The sequence below is a fragment of the Neoarius graeffei genome, chromosome 18 (genome assembly GCF_027579695.1).
Source record: "Neoarius graeffei isolate fNeoGra1 chromosome 18, fNeoGra1.pri, whole genome shotgun sequence".
In the NCBI taxonomy this organism is placed as follows: Eukaryota; Metazoa; Chordata; class Actinopteri; order Siluriformes; family Ariidae; genus Neoarius; species Neoarius graeffei.
In genome coordinates, this window is record NC_083586.1 from 5288240 (window position 1) to 5314527 (window position 26288).

Consider the following 26288-nt stretch of genomic DNA (forward strand, 5'->3'; position numbering starts at 1 on the left):
CACCCTGCGAAGGAAACTCATTTCAGCCGCTTGTATCCGCGATCTTGTTCTTTCTGTCATTACCCAAAGCTCATGACCATAGTTCTAGGCCCCTCCTAGAACTGCCACCTTATTGTGGTGGAGGGGTTTGTGTGCTTGAATGATCCTAGGAGCTATGTTGTCGGGGGCATTATGCCCCTGTTAGGGTTTCCCAAGGCAGACAGGTCCTAGGTGACAGGCCAGACCAAGAGCAGTTCACCAAAAAACCCCTATGGAGAAAAAATCCAGGACCGTGACGTCGCCCGGTAGGACGCAGCCGGGGCCCCACCCTGGAGCCAGGCCCGGGGTTGGGGCTCGTATGCGAGCGCTTGGTGGTCGGGCCTTTGCCCATGGGGCCCGGCCGGGCTCAGCCCGAAGAGGCGACGTGGGCCCGACCTCCTGTGGGTTCACCACCCACAGAGGTAGCAGTAGGGGTTTGGTGCAGTGTGGATTGGGTGGCAGTCGAAGGCAGGGGCCTCGACGACCTGACCCCCGGACACAGCGGCTGGCTGTTGGGACATGGAATGTCACTAAAAAAAAAATATCTAAAAAAAAAAAACATTTGGAAGCCTATGCATCTAATGCTTGGTTTGTTTGTTTTTTTGGCCCCTCCTTTAATTTTTGACCTTTCCATGGCTTTTGTTTCACTGCTGCACACTGCTTTTGCATTAGTGTAGAATGTTAATGTGCATTAGCTAACTTGGTTGTGATTGACCGGTGAGAACACGTATGCTGTCATGTGAACCTGAAATGACAGGCCCACAGAGAGGGCCGGTAAAAGCACGGCAAAACAAAATCTCTGTTCATTATGCCCTGACGAATAAATGTCTGAACAGATAGCTGGTTCTGTTCAGACAGTCATCCTAGCTTACTTCTCAAGGGAATTTTTACAGCTAGGGGAAGTATTCTGAGCAAAATCCATTCCAGTATGTTGCCTTCCCCCTTTTTCATGTTCCTGACCGTAGTTGGGAAGCGGGAGTGAATCCAGTTTGCTAGACTTGCTCACTTCCCTGCTTGCATGGCTTTCATAATGCTCCTGGATTCTAACGGGTATATGAGTCAGGACACACACACGGCATTGGTCTGAACAAAGTAACGTCTTCATATGAAAATAGCACTCATCACCATTACAGTCATGGCTAACTCCACATACAGTGTTCAGCGTAAATGAGTACACCCCATTTGAAAAGTGACATTTTAAACAATATCTCAATGAACACAATTTCCAAAATGTTGACAAGACAAAGTTTAAAATAACATCTGTAACTTATAACGTGAATGTAAGGTTAATAATATAACTTAGATTACACATTTTTCAGTTTTACTGAAATTAGGGTTGTGCAAAAATGAATACACCCCACAACAAAAACTACATCTACTGTAGTACTTTGTATGGCCTCCATGATTTTTAATGACAACACCAAGTCTTCTAGGCATGGAATGAACAAGTTGGCGACATTTTGCAACATCAATCTTTTTCCATTCTTCAACAATGACCTCTGTTAGTGACCGGATGCTGGATGGAGAGTGATGCTCAACTTGTCTCTTCAGAATTCCCCATAGGTGTTCAATTGGGTTCAGATTAGGAGACATACTTGGCCACTGAATCACTTTCACCCTTTTCTTCTTCAGAAATCCAACAGTGGCCTTAGATGTGTGTTTAGGATCATTGCCATGTTGGAAAAGTGCACGACGACCAAGGGCACAGAGTGATGGTAGCATCTTCTCTTTCAGTATAGAGCAATACATCTGTGAATTCATGATGCCATCAATGAAATGCAGCTCCCCGACACCAGCAGCACTCATGCAGCCCCACATAAGGACACTGCCACCACCATGTTTCACTGTAGGCACCATGCATTTTTCTTTGTATTCCTCACCTTTGCGATGCCATACAGTTTTGAAGCCATCAGTTCCAAAAACATTTATCTTGGTCTCCTCACTCTAGAGTATAGAGTCCCAGTAGGCTTCATCTTTGTCAGCATAGGCCCTGGCAAACTCGAGGTGGGGCTTTTTTGTGCCTGGGCTTTAGGAGAGGCTTCTTTCGTGGACGGCATCCATGCATGCCATTCCTCTGCAGTGTACGCCGTATTGTGTCACCGGAAATAGTCACCCCAGTTTGGCTTTCTACTTCTTTAGGTAACTGCAGTGAACTTGCATGCCAATTTTCTTCAACCCTTCTCGTCAGAAGACGCTCCTGTCGAGGTGTCAACTTCCGTGGACGACCTGGACGTCTCTGTGAGATGGTTGCAGTTCCATCTTTCTTAAATTTTTGTACCACTTTTGCTACAGTATTCTGACTGATAAGTAAAGCTTTGCTGATCATCTTGTAGCCTTCACCTTTGTGGTGTAAAGAAATTTATTTTCTTTGGGGAATTCTGAAGAGTCAAGTTGAGCATCACTCTCCATCCAGCATTCAGTCACTAAAAGAGGTCATTGTTGAAGAATGGAAAAAGATTGATGTTGCAAAATATTGCCAACTTGTTCATTCCATACCTAGGAGACTTGATGTCATTAAAAATCATGGAGGCCATACAAAGTACTAGATGTAGTAGTTTTTGTTGTGGGGTGTACTCATTTTTGCACCACCCTAATTTGAGTAAAACTGAAAAAAAAAAAACCGTGTAATCTAAGTTATATTATTAACCTTATTTCCACGTTATAAGTTAAACAGATGTTATATTAAACTTTGTCTTGTCAACATTTTGGAAATTGTTTGTGTTCATTGAGATTGTTTAAAGGGCTGATGACACGAACATGACTCTATGCAATTTCTTAAATAAACTATACAACATGGCAAACATGTTAGATTTCTGTTGTAATTACTTGAAAAGAAGCTGTTGTTATGCGAATATCCAACTTTTAATTGCACAGCGCAAGAAAACTGGGTCCATGGCTCGCGGCCATGCTGTGACGTCAGTGGAAGAACACGCTGCGGTTCACTGGCTTTTCTACTCTGGTTCTACTCAATGGAAATGGCGCAGGAAAACACCGGTGAACTCTCTAGTGCTAGCTCTTCCTCTTCTGGGAGTCTAGAATTGATCTCTTCCAAATAGAATCTATGATAGCCTACCCTCTTTACCCTTTGCCTCTCGTTGCTAGGCGGCAGTTACATGAAAGCCGTAAGCTTTCACAAGCAAATACATGACTGATATCATGCCGGCTTTATGATTACATTTATGATTATCATGTAGAATCTATAGCTCTACGTACCTTTATCTTATGTCGTTTCATACTGGCAGTGTTGCCAGATTGGGCGGTTTCCCGCCCAGTTGGGCGGTTTCAAGTGCATTTTGGTGGGTTTTGAACATATTTTGGGCTGGAAAACGTCAGCAGTATCTGGCAACAGATACTGCTGACGTTTTCCATCCCAAAATATGTTCAAAACCCACCAAAATGCACTTGAAGCCACCCAATCTGGCAACACTGTGTAGGCACTGCTGATGGTAGTAACACACATTTGTGCTGAACTGAACACCCAAGAGATTCTTTTAAGCTGGGAAGGGTGTCAAAACAATCCAAATTGAAGTGTTCAGAGCACAGGACGGATGTTGGTGAGGGCTCCCACTTGTCACGAGTGCGCCTGACTTGCTTCACCCACTTCGCATGCAGCTCGGGATCTCTGGGAAACTTGAATAAACTTACCCCATTCTTGTGGGTTTTGGAGCAAAAGCCGGCAACACAACGCAAAGGCATAATAACTATATATATATATATATATATATATATATATATATATATAATAATGTATAATAATAATACTAATAATGATAAACTGAACACCTCTCGCATCAACAACAAACTGGTAAGTGAGGAGGAAGGTTCTTTCACTGACGTCATATAGCCCCTCCTCCTCTTTCGTCTCCTGGGTGCTGCAGCCCCGTCAAATTTGCCCAAATAGCCGCGTTTTTTATCATAACTTGTAAAATAGGCGCCTTCGATTAATATATGGATCATCGGGAATTACTTTTTATGTTATAAAACATCGCCAAAGATGTCAAAAATGTGTTATCAGCACTTTAAAATGTTACTTTTCAAAGGGGGTGTACTCATTTACGCCGAGTACTGTAACTTCTGCATAGTGACAAAACCAGCCATATGCTGGGGGAAATCCGGCTAAACCCCTGCTGCAGCAGGCCCTCTTAAAACTGCAGGGCATATTTTACAAGTACCATGCAACTATCTGAGGAAATTATGATTAAAACATTGATAGAATTAGACTAAAATTAAAATTTAGTTCCATTGATGAAATCTTGACCAAAAAAAAAAAAAAGACTAAAATGTAACTACTATTTTCAGGACACAAGACTAAAAGTAAATTTAAAATCATTTAAATTAAAGATGAACACTGCTACACTGAACTAAAACAACATTGGCGCCCACAAAAATATTACTTGTACAGATCAAAAATATTTTATATAAAACCCATTTAGAGACAGAACTGACTTTTAAAGTTGTGTATTTTTGTAGCTGTCTGTTTAGAGACCAAAACACAAGGGACAGATATTTATCAGAGAGGTCTGATTCACAGCACAGCTTTGCCGTGTCAGAAGTAAAGCCTTTTATGAAAAACCTTTCCTTTGCCTAAATTCTGATAAAGCCTTGCCTGCATTTTCCTATAGTTACTAAATTCATCTCGGAGCTTGTCAGCTGTTTTGTGAATCTTACGATACAGTCAAAAACCTTTAATTCAGCCTTCATGAGGCTTAATAATATTGGCATGAGCCATTGTTCTTGTTTCTGGAAACCTCATTTAAAGCCATATACAGTGGGGCAAAAAAGTATTTAGTCAGTCACCAATTGTGCAAGTTTTCCCACTTAAAAAGATGAGAGAGGCCTGTAATTTTCATCATAGGTATATCTCAACTATGAGAGACAAAATGAGAAAAAAAATCCAGAAAATCACATTGTCTGATTTTTAAAGAATTTATTTGCAAATTATGGTGGAAAATAAGTATTTGGTCAATAACAAAAGTTCATCTCAATACTTTGTTATATACCCTTTGTTGGCAATGACAGAGGTCAAACGTTTTCTGTAAGTCTTCACAAGGTTTTCACACACTGTTGCTGGTATTTTGGCCCATTCCTCCATGCAGATCTCCTCTAGAGCAGTGATGTTTTGGGGCTGTCACTGGGCAACACGGACTTTCAACTCCCTTCAAAGATTTTCTATGGGGTTGAGATCTGGAGACTGGCTAGGCCACTCCAGGACCTTGAAATGCTTCTTACGAAGCCACTCCTTCGTTGCCCGGGCGGTGTGTTTGGGATCATTGTCATGCTGAAAGACCCAGCCACGTTTCATCTTCAATGCCCTTGCTGATGGAAGGAGGTTTTCACTCAAAATCTCACGATACATGGCCCCATTCATTCTTTTCTTTACACGGATCAGTCGTCCTGGTCCCTTTGCAGAAAAACAGCCCCAAAGCATGATGTTTCCACCCCCATGCTTCACAGTAGGTATGGTGTTCTTTGGATGCAACTCAGCATTCTTTCTCCTCCAAACACGGCAAGTTGAGTTTTTACCAAAAAGTTCTATTTTGGTTTTATCTGACCATATGACATTCTCCCAATCCTCTTCTGGATCATCCAAATGCTCTCCAGCAAACTTCCGATGGGCCTGGACATGTACTGGCTTAAGCAGGGGGACACGTCTGGCACTGCAGGATTTGAGTCCCTGGCGGCGTAGTGTGTTACTGATGGTAGCCTTTGTTACTTTGGTCCCAGCTCTCTGCAGGTCATTCACTAGGTCCCCCCGTGTGGTTCTGGGATTTTTGCTCACCGTTCTTGTGATCATTTTGACTCCACGGGGTGAGATCTTGCGTGGAGCCCCAGATCAAGGGAGATTATCAGTGGTCTTGTATGTCTTCCATTTTCTAATAATTGCTCCCACAGTTGATTTCTTCACACCAAGCTGCTTACCTATTGCAGATTCAGTCTTCCCAGCCTGGTGCAGGTCTACAATTTTGTTTCTGGTGTCCTTTGACAGCTCTTTGGTCTTGGCCATAGTGGAGTTTGGAGTGTGACTGTTTGAGGTTGTGGACAGGTGTCTTTTATACTGATAACGAGTTCAAACAGGTGCCATTAATACAGGTAACGAGTGGAGGACAAAGGAGCCTCTTAAACAAGAAGTTACAGGTCTGTGAGAGCTAGAAATCTTGTTTGTTTGTAGGTGACCAAATACTTATTTTACCGAGGAATTTACAAATTAATTCATTAAAAATCCTACAATGTGATTTCCTGGATTCTTTCCCCCCATTCTGTGTCTCATAGTTGAAGTGTACCTATGATGAAAATTACAAGCCTCTCTCATCTTTTTAAGTGGGAGAACTTGAACAATCAGTGGATGACTAAATACTTTTTTGCCCCACTGTATTGATTTCGTGTTAAAAAAAAAAAGTAAATGTGGTATTTTTCTACAGGTATACAGGAGCATGCAGTGTGAAGAATACATCGATGCCAAAAGAGAGACGCATGTGAATTGGATGAGGTGAGCAGTACACTAGCTGTTGGGTCATTTTAGTGATTTGATTTTACATGTCCTCATTTGTTGGAAGAACTTTATTTTCATGTCATTGATATCTCCACCATGCTTTCTCCAAGTCTGTAACTCTGATCTGATTTTTTACCTTTTTCTGAAATGTTGCCTCACTCTTTTAGGTATGTGAATTGTGCCCGTAATGAAGAAGAACAGAATCTTGTGGCATTTGAGTATCAAGGGGGAATTCTGTATCGTTGCTGTCGACCCATTAACCCAGGACAGGAGCTCTTGGTGTGGTATGAAGAGGGGCACACCAAAGAACTCAGTCCTGCACCTACAGGAACAACCAGACAGCAAGGTGTTACTTTTGTCTAAGAGGTTATAGAGGTTATTTTCTGCATCATTTCATGACGTTTCTGAGCCTAACAGTGTTTCTGGGATGAAAGCTGTTGTACAATGCAGTCTACAATAACTAGAGCATTCCCCAGAGAACTCATTTTGGCCTGTTCCACCAACCAGATAGGTCTTCTCGATCATATGACCATGACCAACCAGAGAGGGTGAAGTCTATCAGCTTCCTTTGAGACACGTGAAGTCCGCCCACTGCATATCTTGCTATTGCAAAACTGACTACAGTGGTGCTTGAAAGTTTGTGAACCCTTTAGAATTTTCTATATTTCTGCATAACTATGACCTAAAACATCATCAGATTTTCACATAAGTCCTAAAAGTAGATAAAGAGAACTCAGTTAAACAAATGAGACAAAAATATTATACTTGATCATTTATTTATTGAGGAAAATGATCCAATATTACATATCTGTAAGTGGCAAAAATATGTGAACCTTTGCTTTCAGTAGCTGGTGTGACCCCCTTGTGCAGCAATAACTGCAACTAAACATTTCCGGTAACTGTTGATCAGTCCTGCACACTGGCTTGGAGGAATTTTAGCCCATTCCTCCATACAGAACAGCTTCAATTCTGGGATGTTGGTGGGTTTCCTCACATGAACTGCTCACTTCAGGTCCTTCCACAACATTTTGATTGGATTAAGGTCAGGACTTTGACTTGGCCATTCCAAAACTTTAACTTTATTCTTCTTTAACCATTCTTTGGTAGAACAACTTGTGTGCTTAGGGTCATTGTCTTGCTGCATGACCCACCTTCTCTTGAGATTCAGTTCATGGACAGATGTCCTGACATTTTCCTTTAGAATTCACTGGTATAATTCAGAATTCATTGTTCCATCAATGATGGCAAGCTGTCCTGGCCCAGATGCATCAAAACAGGCCCAAACCATGATAGTATCACCACCATATTTCACAGATGGGATAAGGTTCTTATGCTGGAATGCAGTGCTTTCCTTTCTCCAAACATAACGCTTCTCATTTAAACCAAAAAGTTCTATTTTGGTCTCATCCGTCCACAGAACATTTTTCCAATAGCCTTCTGGCTTGTCCATGTGATCTTTAGCAAACTGCAGACGAGCAGCAATGTTCTTTTTGGAGAGCAGTGGCTTTCTCCTTGCAGCCCTACCATGCACACCATTGTTGTTCTGTGTTCTCCTGATGGTGGACTCATGAACAGTAACATTAGCTGATGTGAGAGAGGCCTTCAGTTGCTTAGAAGTTACTCTGGGGTCCTTTGTGACTTCGCCGACTATTACATGTCTTGCTCTTGGAGTGATCTGTTGGTTGACCACTCCTGGGGAGGGTAACAACGGTCTTGAATTTCCTCTACTTGTACACAATCTGTCTGACTGTGGATTGGTGGAGTCCAAACTCTTTAGAGACGGTTTTGTAACCTTTTCCAGCCTGATGAGCATCAACAACGCTTTTTCTGAGGTCCTCAGAAATCTCCTTTGTTCATGCCATGATACACTTCCACAAACATGTGTTGTGAAGGTCAGACTTTAATATATCCCTGTTTTTTTAAATAAAACAGTGTGCCCACTCATACCTGATTGTCATCCCATTGATTGAAAACACCTGACTCTAATTTCACCTTCAAATTAACTGCTAGTCCTAGAGGTTCACATACTTTTGCCACTCACAGATATGTAATATTGGATCACTTTCCTCAATAAATAAATGACCAAGTATAATATTTTTGTCTCATTTGTTTAACTGGGTTCTCTTTATCTACTTTTAGGACTTGTGTGAAAATCTGATGATGTTTTAGGTCATATTTATGCAGAAATATAGAAAATTCTAAAGGGTTCACAAACTTTCAAGCACCACTGTATATAGTAAACCACAAGATATTGTTGTAGTTTTATTCATCATGCCCAGTTTAACCAGAAGTAGTGTAAAATGCATGCCCTGTGGATCCCGAGTGGCACAGCAGAAAAGTGTTGTTCCCGTCATCCTCCCCATCATCCAGATATTGCCACTTTCAAATCCTGATGACACCACAATCATCTGTGGTTGGGAGCTCAAGAGAGCAAAATTGCCTGGGCTCTCTGGGAGGGAGAGATGGCATGCTCTCTCTTCTCTGCCCTGTCAGTTACACTGGCCAGTCATGGGTGTGTGAGAGCACATTTAATAGGAAGTCAGTGGATTGGGCTTTCGTCTGAGTGTGCTTTGCAGCCCCCTGACGTTGTATGAGTAAAACGTGGTCAGCTGGTGTTTCTTCTCTTGGAGGAAGCACATGATAGCCCTCCCTGGTTGGTAGCTGTTATGTGATACTGGAGAGGAGTCTGATGGGTGGGAATTGGCCATGGCTAAATTAGGGAGAAAATTGGGGAGAAATCGGGGGGATATGCCCTGTCACAGCAAACACATAATATAAGATAATGTCAGACCTCCCCATATTACAGAAACACTGGGGGGGCATTATAATAACTACAGTGCAATATAACCAGCTGGCTGGAAAGAAGTTAGTTGAAAACACACATGCAGTGTGTCTGAACCAAGCAAAGTTGTTAATTGGATAATGCAGATGTCAGTCAAACCCATCAACCATTATAAAAATCAACTGCAACACATTTGCTTTATTTCAGGAGCATATGTGATGGTTATATTGTCAAGCAATTTAACAAGCAATAACAATTTTAGCATTTTTATGGAATTCAATAATTCCACAAGAGTCATACCATGGAGAACTTATCTTTTTAATTATGTTAAATTTTAGCTCCTTAAAGTGCTTAAACTTGACAACTTAATCCATATAAAAAATCCAGATAGAAAATACATATTTGCTTGTGTAAATGCTACTAGAAACTATTTGCAAATAAATCTATCCATATCCAGTTTGATAAATAAGGCCCATTTTTGGATCTTTTAGAACCTTGAATGTGAGGGCTGAGTTTCCTTCTCAATCCTGGATGAGATGTAAATAAGGCTAGGCTTGCCATTACCTAGACTTGACATGATGTCCAACAGCAACCAACAACTCCCCTTTGGTCGCTCAGACCCACAGGGCTATGGCCAATGCTGCGCATAGCTGCTCTTCCAGGACCTTATTGAATCTCCCAGTATTCCAAGCTAGAGGCTGCTATATCTTAGTCTGCAACCTTTTTGTTTTTGTCTCAGTCTTAATTCATGTAGAATCTTGATTAAGTTTCAGTAAAAGCACTCCTTACATTGGGTGAGTGTTATATTTTATAATTTTGTTGCATTTCATGTTCAATTTGTTACTTTTGTCCTTTAATTTCTCCAGAAGTAAAGAACGCTCTGCTGCAAGTCATTTCATGCTCCACATGCCCTCATTCCGATGCAGCTCCAATTTACCTCGACAAGCATATCCAGAGATGCCACGATGAAGAGTACGTGAGACTGCGAGAATCAGGAGAGATTAAATATAAGCTTCAGATCCCCTCCAAATGCTCCAGTCGTCAACCAACATCAACTGATATTATCCATTCTGATACTTCCCATAATGATATACAGAAGGAAATTCACCACTGCTCAGATTGTAGAAAGAGTTTTAGTTATCAGAATGCACTCAAGACACATCAGTGCAGTCACTCAGGAGAGAAGCCGTATCACTGCTCACAGTGTGGAAAGAGTTTTACTCATCAGAGTGATCTCCAACGACACCAGCACATTCACACAGGAGAGAAGCCGTATCACTGCTCACAGTGTGGAAAGAGTTTTAATCGTCAGCGTCATCTCCGACTACACCAGCGCATTCACACAGGAGAGAAGCCGTTTCACTGCTCACAGTGTGGGAAGAGTTTTCCTCATCAGAGTCATCTCCAACGACACCAGCGCATTCACACAGGAGAGAAGCCGTATCACTGCTCACAGTGTGGAAAGAGTTTTAATCGTCAGAATCATCTCCGACTACACCAGCGCATTCACACAGGAGAGAAGCCGTTTCACTGCTCACAGTGTGGGAAGAGTTTTCCTCATCAGAGTCATCTCCAACGACACCAGCGCATTCACACAGGAGAGAAGCCGTATCACTGCTCACAGTGTGGAAAGAGTTTTACTCGTCAGAGTCATCTCCGACTACACCAGCGCATTCACACAGGAGAGAAGCCGTTTCACTGCTCACAGTGTGGGAAGAGTTTTGCTAGTCAGAGTCATCTCCGACTACACCAGCGCATTCACACAGGAGAGAAGCCGTATCACTGCTCACAGTGTGGGAAGAGTTTTGCTCATCAGCGTAATCTCCAACTACACCAGCGCATTCACACAGGAGAGAAGCCGTATCACTGCTCACAGTGTGGGAAGAGTTTTACTCACCAGAGTCATCTCCAACGACACCAGCGCATTCACACAGGAGAGAAGCCGTATCACTGCTCACAGTGTGAGAAGAGTTTTACTCATCAGAGTGATCTCCAACGACACCAGCGCATTCACACAGGAGAGAAGCCGTATCACTGCTCACAGTGTGGGAAGAGTTTTACTCATCAGAGTCATCTCCAACGACACCAGCGCATTCACACAGGAGAGAAGCCGTATCACTGCTCACAGTGTGGGAAGAGTTTTACTCATCAGAGTGATCTCCAACGACACCAGCGCATTCACACTGGAGAGAAGCCGTATCACTGCTCACAGTGTGGGAAGAGTTTTACTCATCAGAGTCATCTCCAACGACACCAGCGCATTCACACAGGAGAGAAGCCGTATCACTGCTCACAGTGTGGAAAGAGTTTTACTCGTCAGAGTCATCTCCAACGACACCAGCGCATTCACACAGGAGAGAAGCCGTTTCACTGCTCACAGTGTGGGAAGAGTTTTGCTAGTCAGAGTCATCTCCGACTACACCAGCGCATTCACACAGGAGAGAAGCCGTATCACTGCTCACAGTGTGGGAAGAGTTTTGCTCATCAGCGTAATCTCCAACTACACCAGCGCATTCACACAGGAGAGAAGCCGTATCACTGCTCACAGTGTGGGAAGAGTTTTACTCAGCAGAGTGCTCTCCAAACACACCAGCGCATTCACACAGGAGAGAAGCCGTTTCACTGCTCACAGTGTGGGAAGAGTTTTACTCAGCAGAGTGCTCTCCAAACACACCAGCGCATTCACACAGGAGTGAAGCCCTATCACTGCTCACAGTGTGGGAAGAGTTTTACTCATCAGAGTGATCTCCAAACACACCAGCGCATTCACACAGGAGAGAAGCCGTATCACTGCTCACAGTGTGGGAAGAGTTTTACTCAGCAGAGTGCTCTCCAAACACACCAGCGCATTCACACAGGAGAGAAGCCGTATCACTGCTCACAGTGTGGGAAGAGTTTTACTCAGCAGAGTGCTCTCCAAACACACCAGCGCATTCACACAGGAGAGAAGCCGTATCACTGCTCACAGTGTGGGAAGAGTTTTACTCAGCAGAGTCATCTCCAAACACACCAGCACATTCACACAGGAGAGAAGCCGCATCACTGATCACAGTGTGGGAAGAGTTTTACTCAGCAGAGTAATCTCCAGCACATTCACACAGGATAGAAGCCGTATCACTGCTTACAGTGTGGAAAGATGTTTGCTTGTTTAGTTACATTTAATTAGTTTAGTTTATTAGTTTGTTTGACAGGGACCATGCATAGAGTAGCTTCTGTACCAGGGTTAGCTAATTAGCTAATTTTCACCTGCAGTCCCTGGGCAGGAAAAAAGAAATAAACAACTAGACATTACAAACAGGATTAAAAACAACAAATAGAAACTAAGTAAAACACACAGATAAAATAAATAAATAAATAAATAAACCAGATCAATGATTACAAGCTTGATTGTCCTTCAGCCATGCCTTCAGGGACTTTTTAAAACTTGTAAAACTTGTAGAGTCTCTGATATGATGTGGGATTGAGTTCCATTTTCTGGTTGCTTGATAAGAAAATGCTGATTGTCCAAAACTGGTTTTCTTAAATGTTGTGTAGCAGTCGCCTCTCCTTGCAGCCCTGGATACCCTAACATTATCTCTGCAATATGACACACATTGCTTAAGTGGTGGTGCAAGATCATGTGTCAGTTTGTACATCAAGCACATGTCAGAGAACCAAATAAAACTGTCAAATGTTAACAGGTTATGTTTTTTTATAATGGTACAGTGGTGATAATGTTTTGTTTTTTTATCAAACACTTTCACGGCCTGTTTATATAGGGAGTACAAGGGTTTCAGAGTGGTTACCCCTGCCTGAGACCAGCTTGTAGCACAGTAGGACAAATGGCAGAAAATCATTGAATGCATAAACAGTTTAGCAGCATGTAAGGGTAGCTGATGTCTAATATGTCTAAAAGTAATCAAACTCGCTCTAACATTTCTGGATATCTTCTTAATATGTTTTTTGAAGTTTAGATTGGAATCAATGATTATGCCCAAGTATTTGAAGCTGTCAACAACTTTAATTACCTCTCCTTTGACCAAGATGTCAAATTGTTGCTGTGCATTTCTCTTATTGGAGAAATACATAGCAACCGTTTTGCTTACATTAAGAGTTAGGCAGTTACTAGTTAACCAGTCTGACACTTTATTTAGTACTGTGGTAAGTTTTAATGCAGCCAGTTCTCTATTTTTGGCATGTGTATAGATCACTGTGTCATCTGCGTACATTTGAATATGGACGTCTTAGCAAATCAAAGGTAGGTCATTAATATATAAACTAAATAAAATTGGTCCTAAAATTGATCCCTGTGGGACACCAATAGAACTATTGGCAAAGGAAGAGCACACATTAATTCTGGTGCACTGCTTCCTTGAGACTAAATAAGACTCCATCCATGCTAGAGCTTTAGCGGAAAAATTAAACTTGGATAATTTTAATAACAGAACATTATGATTTACAGTATCAAAAGCTTTCCTAAAATCAAGGAAAACAGCACCAACAACACCCCCATTATCAAGGCTGGTTTTAATTTACTCAATAAAGTAGCAGTTTGCTGTCTCAGTTGAGTGGTTCTTTCTAAAACCGAACTGCATAGGGTGCAATGGAAAATGGCCCTGATTTAGATGGTCCATCAACTGATTGCACACTATCCTTTCACTTAGCCCATGTTTACATTAGACCGTATCAGCGGATCATCAGATTAACATTTTTAAAACGATTAGTGTGCACACAGCAACACCAATACACGATTTGCATGCACACAACAATACCAATACACGGATACGCTCGGCTCCGCAGGCATCCTGCGCTCCAAATCACTCTGCCCTGAACAGCGAGTGCCCTCTGGAGGGTGCGCACTCCGGCCTTGCACAGCTCACAGAGCGCGCGAGTGAAGCACACTAGCAGTGTTTTCGGAACTGAGCCGCTGTGTGTGTGATCCCAGCGCATATCACTCATCACTTGCAAGTGGAAGGATGGCAAGCCTAAAGACAATCATAACTACACAATGGGCAGTATTTGCAGTATTTTCATACTTTTATACTCTTTAATGAAAGGTGATACAAGGCGGAAGTCCGCGCCGTTTTTCAGCAGTCGCGTCACATGACCAACGCCAGCAAATCAGGAAGGTGGATGTCACAGTGACGTTGTCCAATGAGACGCCAGCTAGAGCTCAGCACAGCGTATCTGCGTATTCTCATTGTTTACACAGCACCGGAGCTGACACGATCTGGATTGAATACGTGGACGCTGGCGGATTCCCGTTTCCCGGCGTTTCCAGGCAGTTTAATGTAAACGGACAGTGCATCCGCGAAGAAAATGAGACAGATATGGTCTAATGTAAACGTAGCCTTACTTTAGAGATAACTGGGAGTATGCTGATGGGTCTGTAGTTGGTAACATCAGTTACATCACCAGCCTTGTAGACAGAAGTTATTGCTGCCGTCTTCCAGGCAATGGGAAAAAAACTATGTTTAAAAGACAGATTAACCAAGTGTGTAATCGGAGTTGAAAGGATATTTTTATACTTCCTCACAAATGCACAGTCACAACCAAAAACATCTTTAGCCTTTGAGTTCTTAAGATGGCCTATGGTTTTAATTATAGAGGATTCTGTGACTTCAGATATGTTAAAAAGTGGGAGATTATAATTTGGAGGTGTAATACACTTCACTCTGGGCCCAAAGACTTCTGCTAAGTTTTGCACAGAATCAATAAAATAGGTATTAAACTCAGAACAGATTTTGACTTTATCTTGTGTTAAAGTGCCCTGTACTTGTAATTCAAACCCCTTATCTCTGTTACTTTTATGATCCTTTTTAAGGACTGTATTAATATTTTTCCAAGTTAGCCTGCTATTTCCTCTGGATTCCTTAATAATGTTGATAAAGAAGTTTGCTTTAGACTTTCTCAATTCTTTTACCACTTTGTTACGCAATTGTTGAAAGGTTCTCCTATCGTGGGCTAATCCAGACCTAGCTGCAGTTTTTAATGTATAGTCCCTCTGCCTCATTAAAGACCATACTTGTTCGCTGAGCCAGGGCAAGTTTTGTTTCTTCCTGGAATAAGTGATATTTTTACTGAACTCACTTTTAACTTTGTTAATCATGGTCATTAAGCTCTCAGAAGCATCATCAACATTATCTGTGGCAAGCAGCTCACTCCAAGAAAGTTGTTTAAATTGGTTCTCAAATTCATTGATAAGCCTCTTTGGTATGATGTTAAAAACCTTTTTACTTTCCTGTTGATACTTAAACCTTTCCTTAGTTAGTTTCCTAGAGATCAGTGTCAGATTATGATCTGATAGCCCAGTCAGAAAATTAAAAGTTTTAGTTATTCTCTCTGTCTTGTTGCTGAATATTAGATCAATCTGTGTTTGAGATGAGGGGGTGATTCTAGTGGGGCCTTGGACTAATTGTGTTAAATCAAATTGATTTGTAATATCCTTAAGTTTTTTTCTTTTTGATTTCTCTGCCCAGTTTATGTTAAAATCACCAAGCACAATTAGTTCTTTGTTTCTGTCAAAATCTTTCAAAATACTTCTCAAGTATTCATAAAACTTACAATTAGATGAAGGTGGTCTGTATATACAAATAACAGTAAAGGACATATTGGCAGACAAAATCATTCGTATTGCCATACATTCTATATCTACACAGTCCAGGTCAATTTCTTTGCAGTTAATGTGGTTTTTGACATACATCAGTAGCCCGCCTCCTCTACCAAGCTTTCTATCTTTTCTGAAAATGTTGTAACCAGGTACAATATACGCCGTGTCAGGTGATGAGTCCGTCAACCATGATTCTGATAAACAAAGAAAGTCTAAATTTGAGTCCATAAGCAATTTTTCGGGTTGCTCCGTTTTGGAAGCGACACTTTGGATGTTTAAATGCCCCCCGAGTAAACCCTTAGGCTTTCCACGCGGATCCCATAGAACTTTCGCATGGTTGGTTGTTTGGAGGAGCAGAAAGTTGCGTTGTTTGTAATTGGGAATCTTACTACACGTAGCCGGGAGCACTCCAGTCACATTTGTCAGTGTGACAGGTTTTGAGGAAGATGGATTACCTCGCTGGGGCAACTCGAAGTCAGCCGGATCAACAGTACCCTGTTTGATGGTCGCCGTAGAGCGCCGTGGATCACCATTACAGCTGGAGTTGGGCCCAGGGTTTTGGTGGACATCGCCAGCCAGCAAGAGTATGATAACAAGATAGCTGACTGAACTCCTTAACTGTTTGGATGGCCTGTTTCTCTCCATGGATCGAAATTGCTTTGTAGGGGCAATCGCTTTTCCGTCGTTCAATATTGTGGAGTAGGAGATGAGCAGACTCCGCTTATCACAGGTAAAAACATTGCTTCCTTTATGTTGCGGTAGGTTTGCTGTTGCCCAACAACAACGTACCGATAAAACCAAGAGGGTAACGATGTAGCTTGTGACTATGAAAGCCTGAATCAAGTCCGTAATCATTGCCCTTTGTGTTACATTGGTTTTAAAACAAAAACCGAGCTTATTGTTTGACTGGGGAACAGCGGAGACAGCACCTGAAGCGCCTGCCTCGCTACCTGTGCATACCGCCATGTTACATTTAAGACCTTCAAGTGCACTAACTCAGACACTGCATGATTTAAAGTTGTCAAATTAAATATGGTTGTTACAGTTTTGACTGAAAATGACCTGTACTTTGAACTTTATTGTTCATGTTACACTGGTCAACAATTTTTCAGAAGTTGTCTGCTTCAGAGATGAAATTGGCTATTATGAAATTTGGTGTGTTGAATTAGAAGTGACAGTTAATCAGCTGATTGGCTATGGCTTCCAAGATATTTAAGATTTTAAATTTTATACTTATGTACATTGTGTAGATCATAATGTTTTAAACATAAATTGTAAAACTAGGTCTCTTCATGTGTTTATGGTCCGTTTACATGATATTTCACCTGTTCTCTTTATGTAACACTAGAAAATCAGCAAAAAGTTTATATAAATAAAATGTATTGTGAACCAAATTGCAAAAACAATTATGTATAAGTACTGAATAGGTTTCGTCCTTATTCTGTGTGTAAGCAGTGGGTTTTTATTTATTTATTTATTTATTGGCAGCTTGTCTCTTGTATTCATGAAACAGAGCATCTCTTGTCAAGCAAAGACTTGATCTCGAGTGCATAGCACTGTATGAATTTTTTTTTTGAGCTGATATAAGACCAATTTGTTCAGCAGAGTGATGTCAGTTGACTTATGAATGCATCATCAGTGACTTCTAAGAATAACCTAATGTCATGTATGATGTAATACCGGCTTCAGATTGCATCATTCATTGTTTTGCCAAAAAAGTAAGTGCTATCCAAACCCACTCATAGATTTATTCATAGAGCCAATCTTGGAAACGAGCCAATGAACAATTTTAAGTTTAATTTTCGTTCTCAGCGATCCAGAGTTAGTAAATCAAATCATAGTTTTCTTTTGTTTCAGACACGTAAAAGTTTTTTACCTTTACCTGACATGTTTCGACGGTGTAACTTCCGTCTTCATCAGAGGGTCACCCGGATGTTGGTGTGTGACGTGCCTTTATAATCAGCTGATTATAAAGGCACATCACACACCAACATCCGGGTGACCCTCTGATGAAGACGGAAGTTACACCATCGAAACATGTCAGGTAAAGGTAAAAAACTTTTACATGTCTGAAACAAAAGAAAACTAATGATTTGATTTAAGAAGAAGACATAATGAACGTAACATATTTATATTTATTTATCAGAGTTAGTAAAGTTTGACTATATTTATTTCAGAAGCATTTTGGCTGTAGACGAGTGTTCTATGACTGTTTTAAAATATGTAACCTTATAGTGATGTTTAAAATGAGACTGTTAATGTTTTCTTTTGCTCTTAAGTAGTCATTAATTACAACCATACAAATAATGAATTAACTGTAACCCTTATCAGTGTAGTACTGCAGCATGAGACTAATTGTTCATGGAATTATTACTGATCAGGATTTTAATGTTTAATGGAAATGTCAATCAAACCAAATGAGTACGGAGCACTTAAATGAAGCTCGTCCAACTATATGCATCCACCTCGTCTCACTGGTTGAGGACAAGGCATCAAAGTTGTTTATAATCTAGGAATTGTACAAAAACCTGAACAAAAATTCAGTATGCTTGGAGTTCTCTATCCTAATGTATGTCGCTAAAAAAAATCTACGCAGTTGATTCAACTAATTATTTACAGACTCATGGTTTAAATTCTGAAGTTGTTTCTGAATTTGCAGAATTTCTCAAACCTGGTTGTATCTTTAGACAACAAATTAATTGTCAGAGACATTATTAAGACTTGGTGATGTCATTAAAAATCATGGAGGCCATACAAAGTACTAGATGTAGTAGTTTTTGTTGTGGGGTGTACTCATTTTTGCACCACCCTAATTTGAGTAAAACTGAAAAATGTGTAATCCAAGTTATATTATTAACCTTACTTTCCCGTTATAAGTTAAACAGATGTTATACTAAACTTTATCTTTCCAACATTTTGGAAATTGTATTCATTGAGATATTGTTTAAAATGTTACTTTTCAAAGGGGGTATACTCATTTACGCTGAGCACTGTAGCCTCGCTCAGGAGCTATCTGCTGACAGCTGCGCACTAGTTCTTGTGGTCGTCCTCTTGTAAACTGCTCCAAATGGTACAAGCAGTATGCCTTTCCTGCCTTTTGCTCCATTCCTTGTTCAAAGGCTTTGATAAATAATAATAATAATAATAATAATAATTTAAATTTATATAGCGCCTTTCACAAACCCAAGGACGCTTTACAAAAGAGTTACCACCAAAAAAAAAAAAAAATTAGGAAGAATAGTGTGAGGTAAAGAGAAAAGTTTTCAAGTTGGCTTTGAAGGAAGAGAGTGTGGAACAGTCACGAAGCGATTGTGGTAACGAATTCCAAAGTTTAGGAGCAGCAACACTAAATGATCTGCCACCCATAGATGCCAATTTAAAACGAGGAACAGTCAGAAATCCACAGACAGAAGATCTGAGGGAGCGGGAGGGACAGTACAAATGAATTAACTCAGAGATAGGAAGGAGCGAAACCATGAAGAGCTTTATAGGTTAACAGCAAAATTTTGTATTTGATCCGGGAGATAACTGGCAACCAATGCAGTTGCTGTAAAACAGGAGTGATGTGAGCAGTGCGCTTGGTGAGTGTGAGGATTCTTGCTGCTGAGTTTTGAATGTACTGCAGGCGATTGAGCAATGTGACAGGGAGACCATAAAAGAAAGAATTGCAATAATCAAGATGAGAAAAAATAAATGCATTGACCAACATATTGGCATCAGTTTCCAAAAGAAAAGGGCGGAGACGAGCAATATTGCGGAGGTGAAAGAAAGCATTCTTAGTAATTGGTTTAAGATGGGGTTCAAACGTAAGGGTGGAGTCAAAGATAACTCCAAGGTTTTTTATAACTTGGGAAGGATGAATAGACACACCATCTACATCAATAGTAAAACTGGAGAAATTCTGAACCTGTCTTTTGGTACCTACTAATAGAACCTCCGTTTTGTCAACATTAAGTTTAAGGCAGTTCTTATACAGCCATTGCTTAAGGTCAGTGATGCAAGACCTTAGCAGCTGAACAGAGGCTATGGAAGGGGTGATAATGATGTAAATTTGAATATCATCAGCATAACAATGAAAGTTAAGGCCATGGTTACGAATAATCTGGCCTATAGGAGAAATATATAATATAAAAAGAAGGGGACCAAGGACAGAACCCTGAGGCACACCTTGAGCAACAGTAACAGTGGATGATTTATGAACACCAATAGAAATAAACTGTTGCCTGTTTGCTAGATATGACTGAAACCAGGATAAAGCTAAGCCAGTAATACCAAAAGAAGATAGTCTGGAAATGAGTCTCTCATGATGTACGGTGTCAAAGGCGGCTGTGAGGTCCAAGAGAACAAGGACATTGAGATGACCAGCATCAGTTGAGAGCAGGAGGTCATTAACAACTCTCAAGAGAGCAGATTCAGTGCTATGCATGTTACGAAAGCCTGACTGAAAGGGTTCATAGAGATCATTTTGAGCAAAGAAAGTATGAAGCTGAGAGGCTACAACTCGCTCCATTACTTTAGCTAGGAAAGGGAGATTTGAAATGGGTCTGTAATTGGACAGTGAAAGAGAATCTAGACCAGGTTTCTTTAGTATTGGTGTAACTGAAGCAATTTTGAGGGAGATGGGAACAGTGCCTAAAGCAAAACACTGATTAATCAAATGAGCAATATAAGGGGAGATAGCAGATACACATGATTTAAGAAGTGCAGTGGGTGCAGGGTCCAACAAACATGAGGAGGAGGAGGACTTAGTTATAATTTCCGATACTTTAAAAGAATCAACAGGAGAGAAAACAGAGAGACAGCAGTCAGCTTTATGAGAAGGAGCTACTAGCAGGACAGAAGAATGAATTTCAGAATGAAAGTGTTGGTAAATACTGGCAATTTTATCATTGAAAAAATCCAAAAAAGCCTGACACTGAGCAGGAGAACTGGGAGTGGTTGAGGAAGGAGGCTGAAGAAGTTTATTTATTGTATTAAACAAAGTTTTGGGTCTGTGATTGCTACTCTTAAGGATGCTCTTAATGCTGCTCGATCCTCCTACTACGCTAACATCATTATGTTAGCATAGTAGGAGGATCGAGCAGCATTAAGAGCATCCTTATACGTTGTGATGTGTTCAGAGAAGAGTGAAAGATGAATAGTAAGGCCAGTTTTATTATAAAGGCACTCTAGCCGCCTTCCCTTGGCCTTCATGACCCTAAGCTCAGAGGTGAACCAAGGAGATGCGCGATTTGCAGAGACCTGTCTAGTTTTAAGGGCAGCGAAAGTGTTAAGTGTGTTAGATATAGTATTATTGTAAATAGCAACTGTATCATCAGTAGAGGAAACCTCAGCAAATTTACGAAAAGAAGAGGAGAGAGGCAGAGAAAGAATGCACATCAATAGAAGAAAGATTACGGAAAGAGACAGTAGAACGCAGAGGAAGTTTAGAAGGTGGCACACTGAGACAACACTCAATCAACCTGTGGTCAGTAAAACCTACATCAGAACCCGATACATATACAATTTTTGTACCAGTAGAGCAGAGCAAGTCAAGTATATGACCATGATTATGTTTTGGAAAGTCAACATGCTGAGTTAAACCAAAACATTCAAAGACAGTCAAGAGCTCCTCAGTCAGTGCGTTTACATGCACATAGAGAGAATTGAATTTCTCCCGTCGCTCGACTGAAATCGAAGTTCAAAACGCCATGTATACACCTTAATTCGGCTGAAATTGAACCGAACTTGATTTCTCGGAATCGAGCTACACGACCTAGATTATGCGATTGTAGCCGAGCTACTTAGTGCATGTATACCCTATTGAGCTACGTATTCGAGCTACTTACTTCAGCACTGCCCCTTCCGGAAGTGACGAGTGACGAGACCACAAGCGGGAAACACAACAGCCTTGGTCGGCATGACAACGAATCATGACAACGGCATGAATCTTTTCTTTTTGTGGCATTGTTTGCACTGTTAAAATTTAGCTCACTTACTGTATCACCAAATACATCTGTACAGCTGTTGCATAGCTGTGAATTGTGTACATAAACAAGTCATTGTATTTGTGTGTGTGTGTATATATATGTCCAACATCTGAAGAATGTCAATAAAAACAAAACAATTGAACTTTTTGTGTGTTTATTAAGACATAAGTTAAATTGTAAGCAAAAAAAAACATTTTTTTGTAAGCAAAAAATGGACTTTAGAAAAATATTATTGCGCAAAATAAGTTGTCTTACAAAACAGTGGTCTGCGCCGGACAGTTTGTAGCCATACAGTCTGTTAGAGCAAGCCTAACAGCTTGAACACGGAACTGCAAGTGTTGCCAGATTGGGGGGTTTTAAGTGCATTTTAGCGGATTTGAACATGTTTTGGGCTGGAATACGTTAGCAGTATCTGGCAACACTATAGCTCTTCTTCATGACGACAACCAGAAGTGTACCAACACGATGGGGCGTGTAGCGCCACGTGTGGCTCGGGTGCACAATGCACCTTGCACAATAGCCCGATTTCACTTGTGCATGTAGGATTGGATTTCTCTGGCACCCCTGCTGGGACCCTTTGCTTGATTACCGACAGTAGCTCGATTTGGACGTGCATGTAAACGTACTGAGTAAGGGAGCAACTAATATCAACATGAATGTTAAAGTCACCCAGAAGAATGACGGCAGGACAGACAGATGAGGCTACAGTTAGCAGTTCATTCAGTTCAGACAGAAAGAAAGATGGCGATGATTTGGGAGGTCGATAGATTAAGAGCAGCAACATCGGTGTGGGAGTGGAGGTTTTCAAAGCCAGATATTCACAAGATGTAACATCATGAAAAACAGTCTCTAAGGCCAAGTTTACATTAGACCGTATCTGTCTCATTTTCTTCGCGGATGCACTGTCCGTTTACATTAAAACGCCTGGAAATGCCGGGAAACGGGAATCTGCCAGGGTCCACGTATTCAATCCAGATCGTGTCAGCTCCGGTGCTGTGTAAACATTGAGAATACGTGGATACACTGTGCTGAGCTCTAGCTGGCGTCGTCATTGGACAACGTCACTGTGACATCCACCTTCCTGATTTGCTGGCATTGGTCATGTGACGCGACTGCTGAAAAACGGCGCGGACTTCCGCCTTGTATCACCTTTCATTAAAGAGTATAAAAGTATGAAAATACTGCAAATACTGATGCAAATACTGCCCATTGTGTAGTTATGATTGTCTTTAGGCTTGCCATCATTCCACTTGTAAGTGGTAAGTGATATGCGCTGGGATCACACACACAGCGGCTCAGTCCCGAATCACTGCTCGTGCACTTCACTCGCGCGCTCTGTGAGCTGCGCAGGGCCGGAGTGCGCACCCTCCAGAGGGCACTCACTGTTCAGGGCGGAGTGATTTGGAGCGCAGGATGCCTGCGGACCCGAGCATATCCGTGCATTGGTGTTGTTGTGTGCACGCGAATCGTGTATTGGTGTTGCTGTGTGCACGCTAATCGTTTTAAAAACGTTAATCTGATGATCCGCTGATACGGTCTAATGTAAACCCCACCTAAGTTTCAAACCACATCTGAAGACTGCAGCTAGACCTCCACCCTTCCCTGTGAGACGGGGCTTTGAAAAATATGTGTATCCAGATGGAGAAGACATATTTAAATGTAAATAGTCCTCAGCCTGTTGCCATGTTTCCACCAGCAGAAGTATGTCCAGGGTCTTTTGGATAATCAGGTCATTAATGAGTGACGCTTTGTTGGTGATGGAGCAGGAATTTAAAAGGCCAATCTTCGCAGGAAACACAGGTGACAATCCAGAGACAGCAGACCCTTGCAGTTTCCCAAGTGAGCGAAGAACACCGTGATTAACTCCATGAGCGTCCTTGTTGACCTTGGCAATCCGATTGAGTCCATATGATGGGTATGGAAGACTCCGAAACATAATGAGCAGTCGGAGAGCGCGGAGAGCGGTGAATATACCGAGGGCGGCGCGCGATTCCAATAGAGTGGCACAGTTTAAATGCCATGGAATCCAAGCGGTGCCGCGCACTAAGACTTTTTAATTCCTCCGGGGAGTAGGTGTAAAACATGTGGGTTAAAAGCCGGGCCACAAAACCAATACCCAGACCCACAGTCACGATCCAAAAACAGATGGACAGACACAGTCCAATGTAAGGTGCAAAGCCACCTTAGCCTAACACCGCTCATAAATGTAGCCAATACACCAGCGGTTCCACACCCACAGTACAGTGCAGGGAAGCAATTTGACTAACCAGCACATAAAACAGACAACAGCATGGTGAAAGGTGGAAACTCACTCACCACAGCTGAAGTCAAGCGGGTGGAAAGAAAGCGGGGCTCGCAGGCAGGTTAGCTACAGGTGATTGCAAAAAGATGGTGTCAAAACCAAGCAAGAAGAGTCCAAAATTAACCAAAAAGAGAAAAAATGGATAATACGTTGCCAAAAAATCAGAAGCACAGATTAAAGAGAAAAAAAGAAGAAAGAAAAAACACCGGGGAGAAGAGGCAGCAAACTCGCGCACTACGTACTTTCAACCGGAAACACGCCGGGTAAATGCCCTTTACTGGAGTGGATTCCTTTCAAATATGGGAATTTCTTGGGGTGGCAGGGACAATGTACTGTTGTCACACTCAAGATGCAGTCGTTTTGTCTGTGCATGATGGCAAGGAGGTCACTAGATGAATATTGACCACTTTGCTGATATGAGAATTGCCTCTGCTCACCCTCCATTGGTGCCATTGTTGGCTGGCGACAAATTTGTTATAATGTTCCCATAGTATTGGTTTCTTGCTGTTGCTCATTGGGATTGTCCCACTGCTTTGAGGCAGCCTCAGACCACTGTTCCATTTCCTTTCTTTGCACATCTGGTAATTGTGGGTCATTAGATTGAAATGATCCCTTCATCGCACCGATTTGTTTTGTTGGCTTCCAGAATCACAGATTGTATTCCTTCACTATAGGATTTAAGACGTTGATGGATTGCCATTTCCATTTTTCCCTTTCAAGATAGGAGTTCATGCCATATGAGGCCTGCAATACAGTCAGTTTAGCAGTTGATGCAGCCAGTTCAGTCTCATCTCAGTTATTCTATGATAAATTGGACATAAACATTATTCTTCACAATAAAAGGAAATATTTAAAAAATATCAGCATTTGCCCAGAAGACTTTAAGTTTATCAGTCATTCATTTATTTAATTATTTATTAATTTGTTTGTTTGTTTGTTTATTTTACTGAGACATGCTAAAGTCCCAGGATGAGACAAAGAATGCAAAGGAAGCTAGTATTAAGTAGAAGGAACTTGGAATTTTGCATTCGTGATCTGCATCCAAGACCCTCCAATTTCCCTCTTCTGGTACATGGCTGAATAGGATTGCTCTTGGAAGGTGCATTTCCTGAAAGTCAAGTTTATTTGTATAGCGCTTTTAACAATAAACTTTGCCGCAAAGCAGCTTTACAGAATTTGAACGACTTAAAATATGAGCTAATTTTATCTCTAATCTATCCCCAACGAGCATGCCTGTAGCGATGATGGCAAGGAAAAACTCCCTCAGATGACACGAGGAAGAAACCTCGAGAGGAACCAGACTCAAAAGGGAACCCATCCCCATCCGGGCAACAACAGGCAACATGACTATAACATTAACAGTCCAAACATAAAGTCAGCTTTGTTGATGCTATAAACCCCCCACCAACGGAGACCCGAGTGCAAAACCATTCACAACAACCACAGTCCCAAAGTCAACAAGTCAACTGCAGTCCCCAGCCACAAAAGCACCACTGAAAGAGTCCAGAGCGTCCTCCAGGTGCGACCCCCAACTGTCCACATGGGGCCGCCCTCCACAGAAGCGATGCGATGAGACTCCAACCAGACACAGGGCACCAGGATGGATCAGGCAGGTCTGAGGAGCAGAAGAGGTTCAGCATCTCAATCCCAGGACCGACATGTAACTCAGAGGGACAGATTTTGGGGGGGGGGACTGAGAGAAAAACACAGGTTGTTGGGTATGCCCAATGTCACCTGAATAAGTAGGAACAGTATGCATATTGCACTGAGTACAAGCAGGGACTCTGGCAACTAACTATGACAGCATAACTAAAAGGGGAGAGCCAGAAGGTAACGCAGGCATGAGGGAGTCCCAGAACATAAAGCAGCCAGCCACTACACTGTCAACAAACTCAAGTGAGCAAGCGAGTGGGGACTGACAGCATCCATACATCCCAGTTTACCAAAACACTCTGTCTAAGGACCCTCCAGATCTACACCTTTACCTCATAAACACCATTAACAAAAGGTTTGACTAAACAGATATGTTTTCAGCCTAGACTTAAACACTGAGACTGTGTCTGATTCCCGAACATTACTTGGAAGGCTGTTCCATAACTGTGGGGCCTTATAAGAAAAAACTCTGCCCCCTGATGTAG

At 41.6% G+C, this 26288-nt stretch overlaps 1 protein-coding gene across 1 annotated transcript in view; it reads left to right on the forward strand.

Moving 5' to 3' along the window:
- Positions 1-13328, forward strand: part of LOC132865858 (zinc finger protein 271-like) — a 54949-nt gene extending 41621 nt beyond the window's left edge. The window contains exons 4-6 of the mRNA XM_060898350.1: positions 6438-6505; positions 6676-6854; positions 10157-13328. Of these exons, the coding sequence (XP_060754333.1) occupies positions 6438-6505; positions 6676-6854; positions 10157-12336 (2427 nt within the window). The 3' untranslated portion in view covers positions 12337-13328. The remainder of the gene's footprint in view (positions 1-6437; positions 6506-6675; positions 6855-10156) is intronic.
- Positions 13329-26288: the final 12960 nt, after the last annotated feature.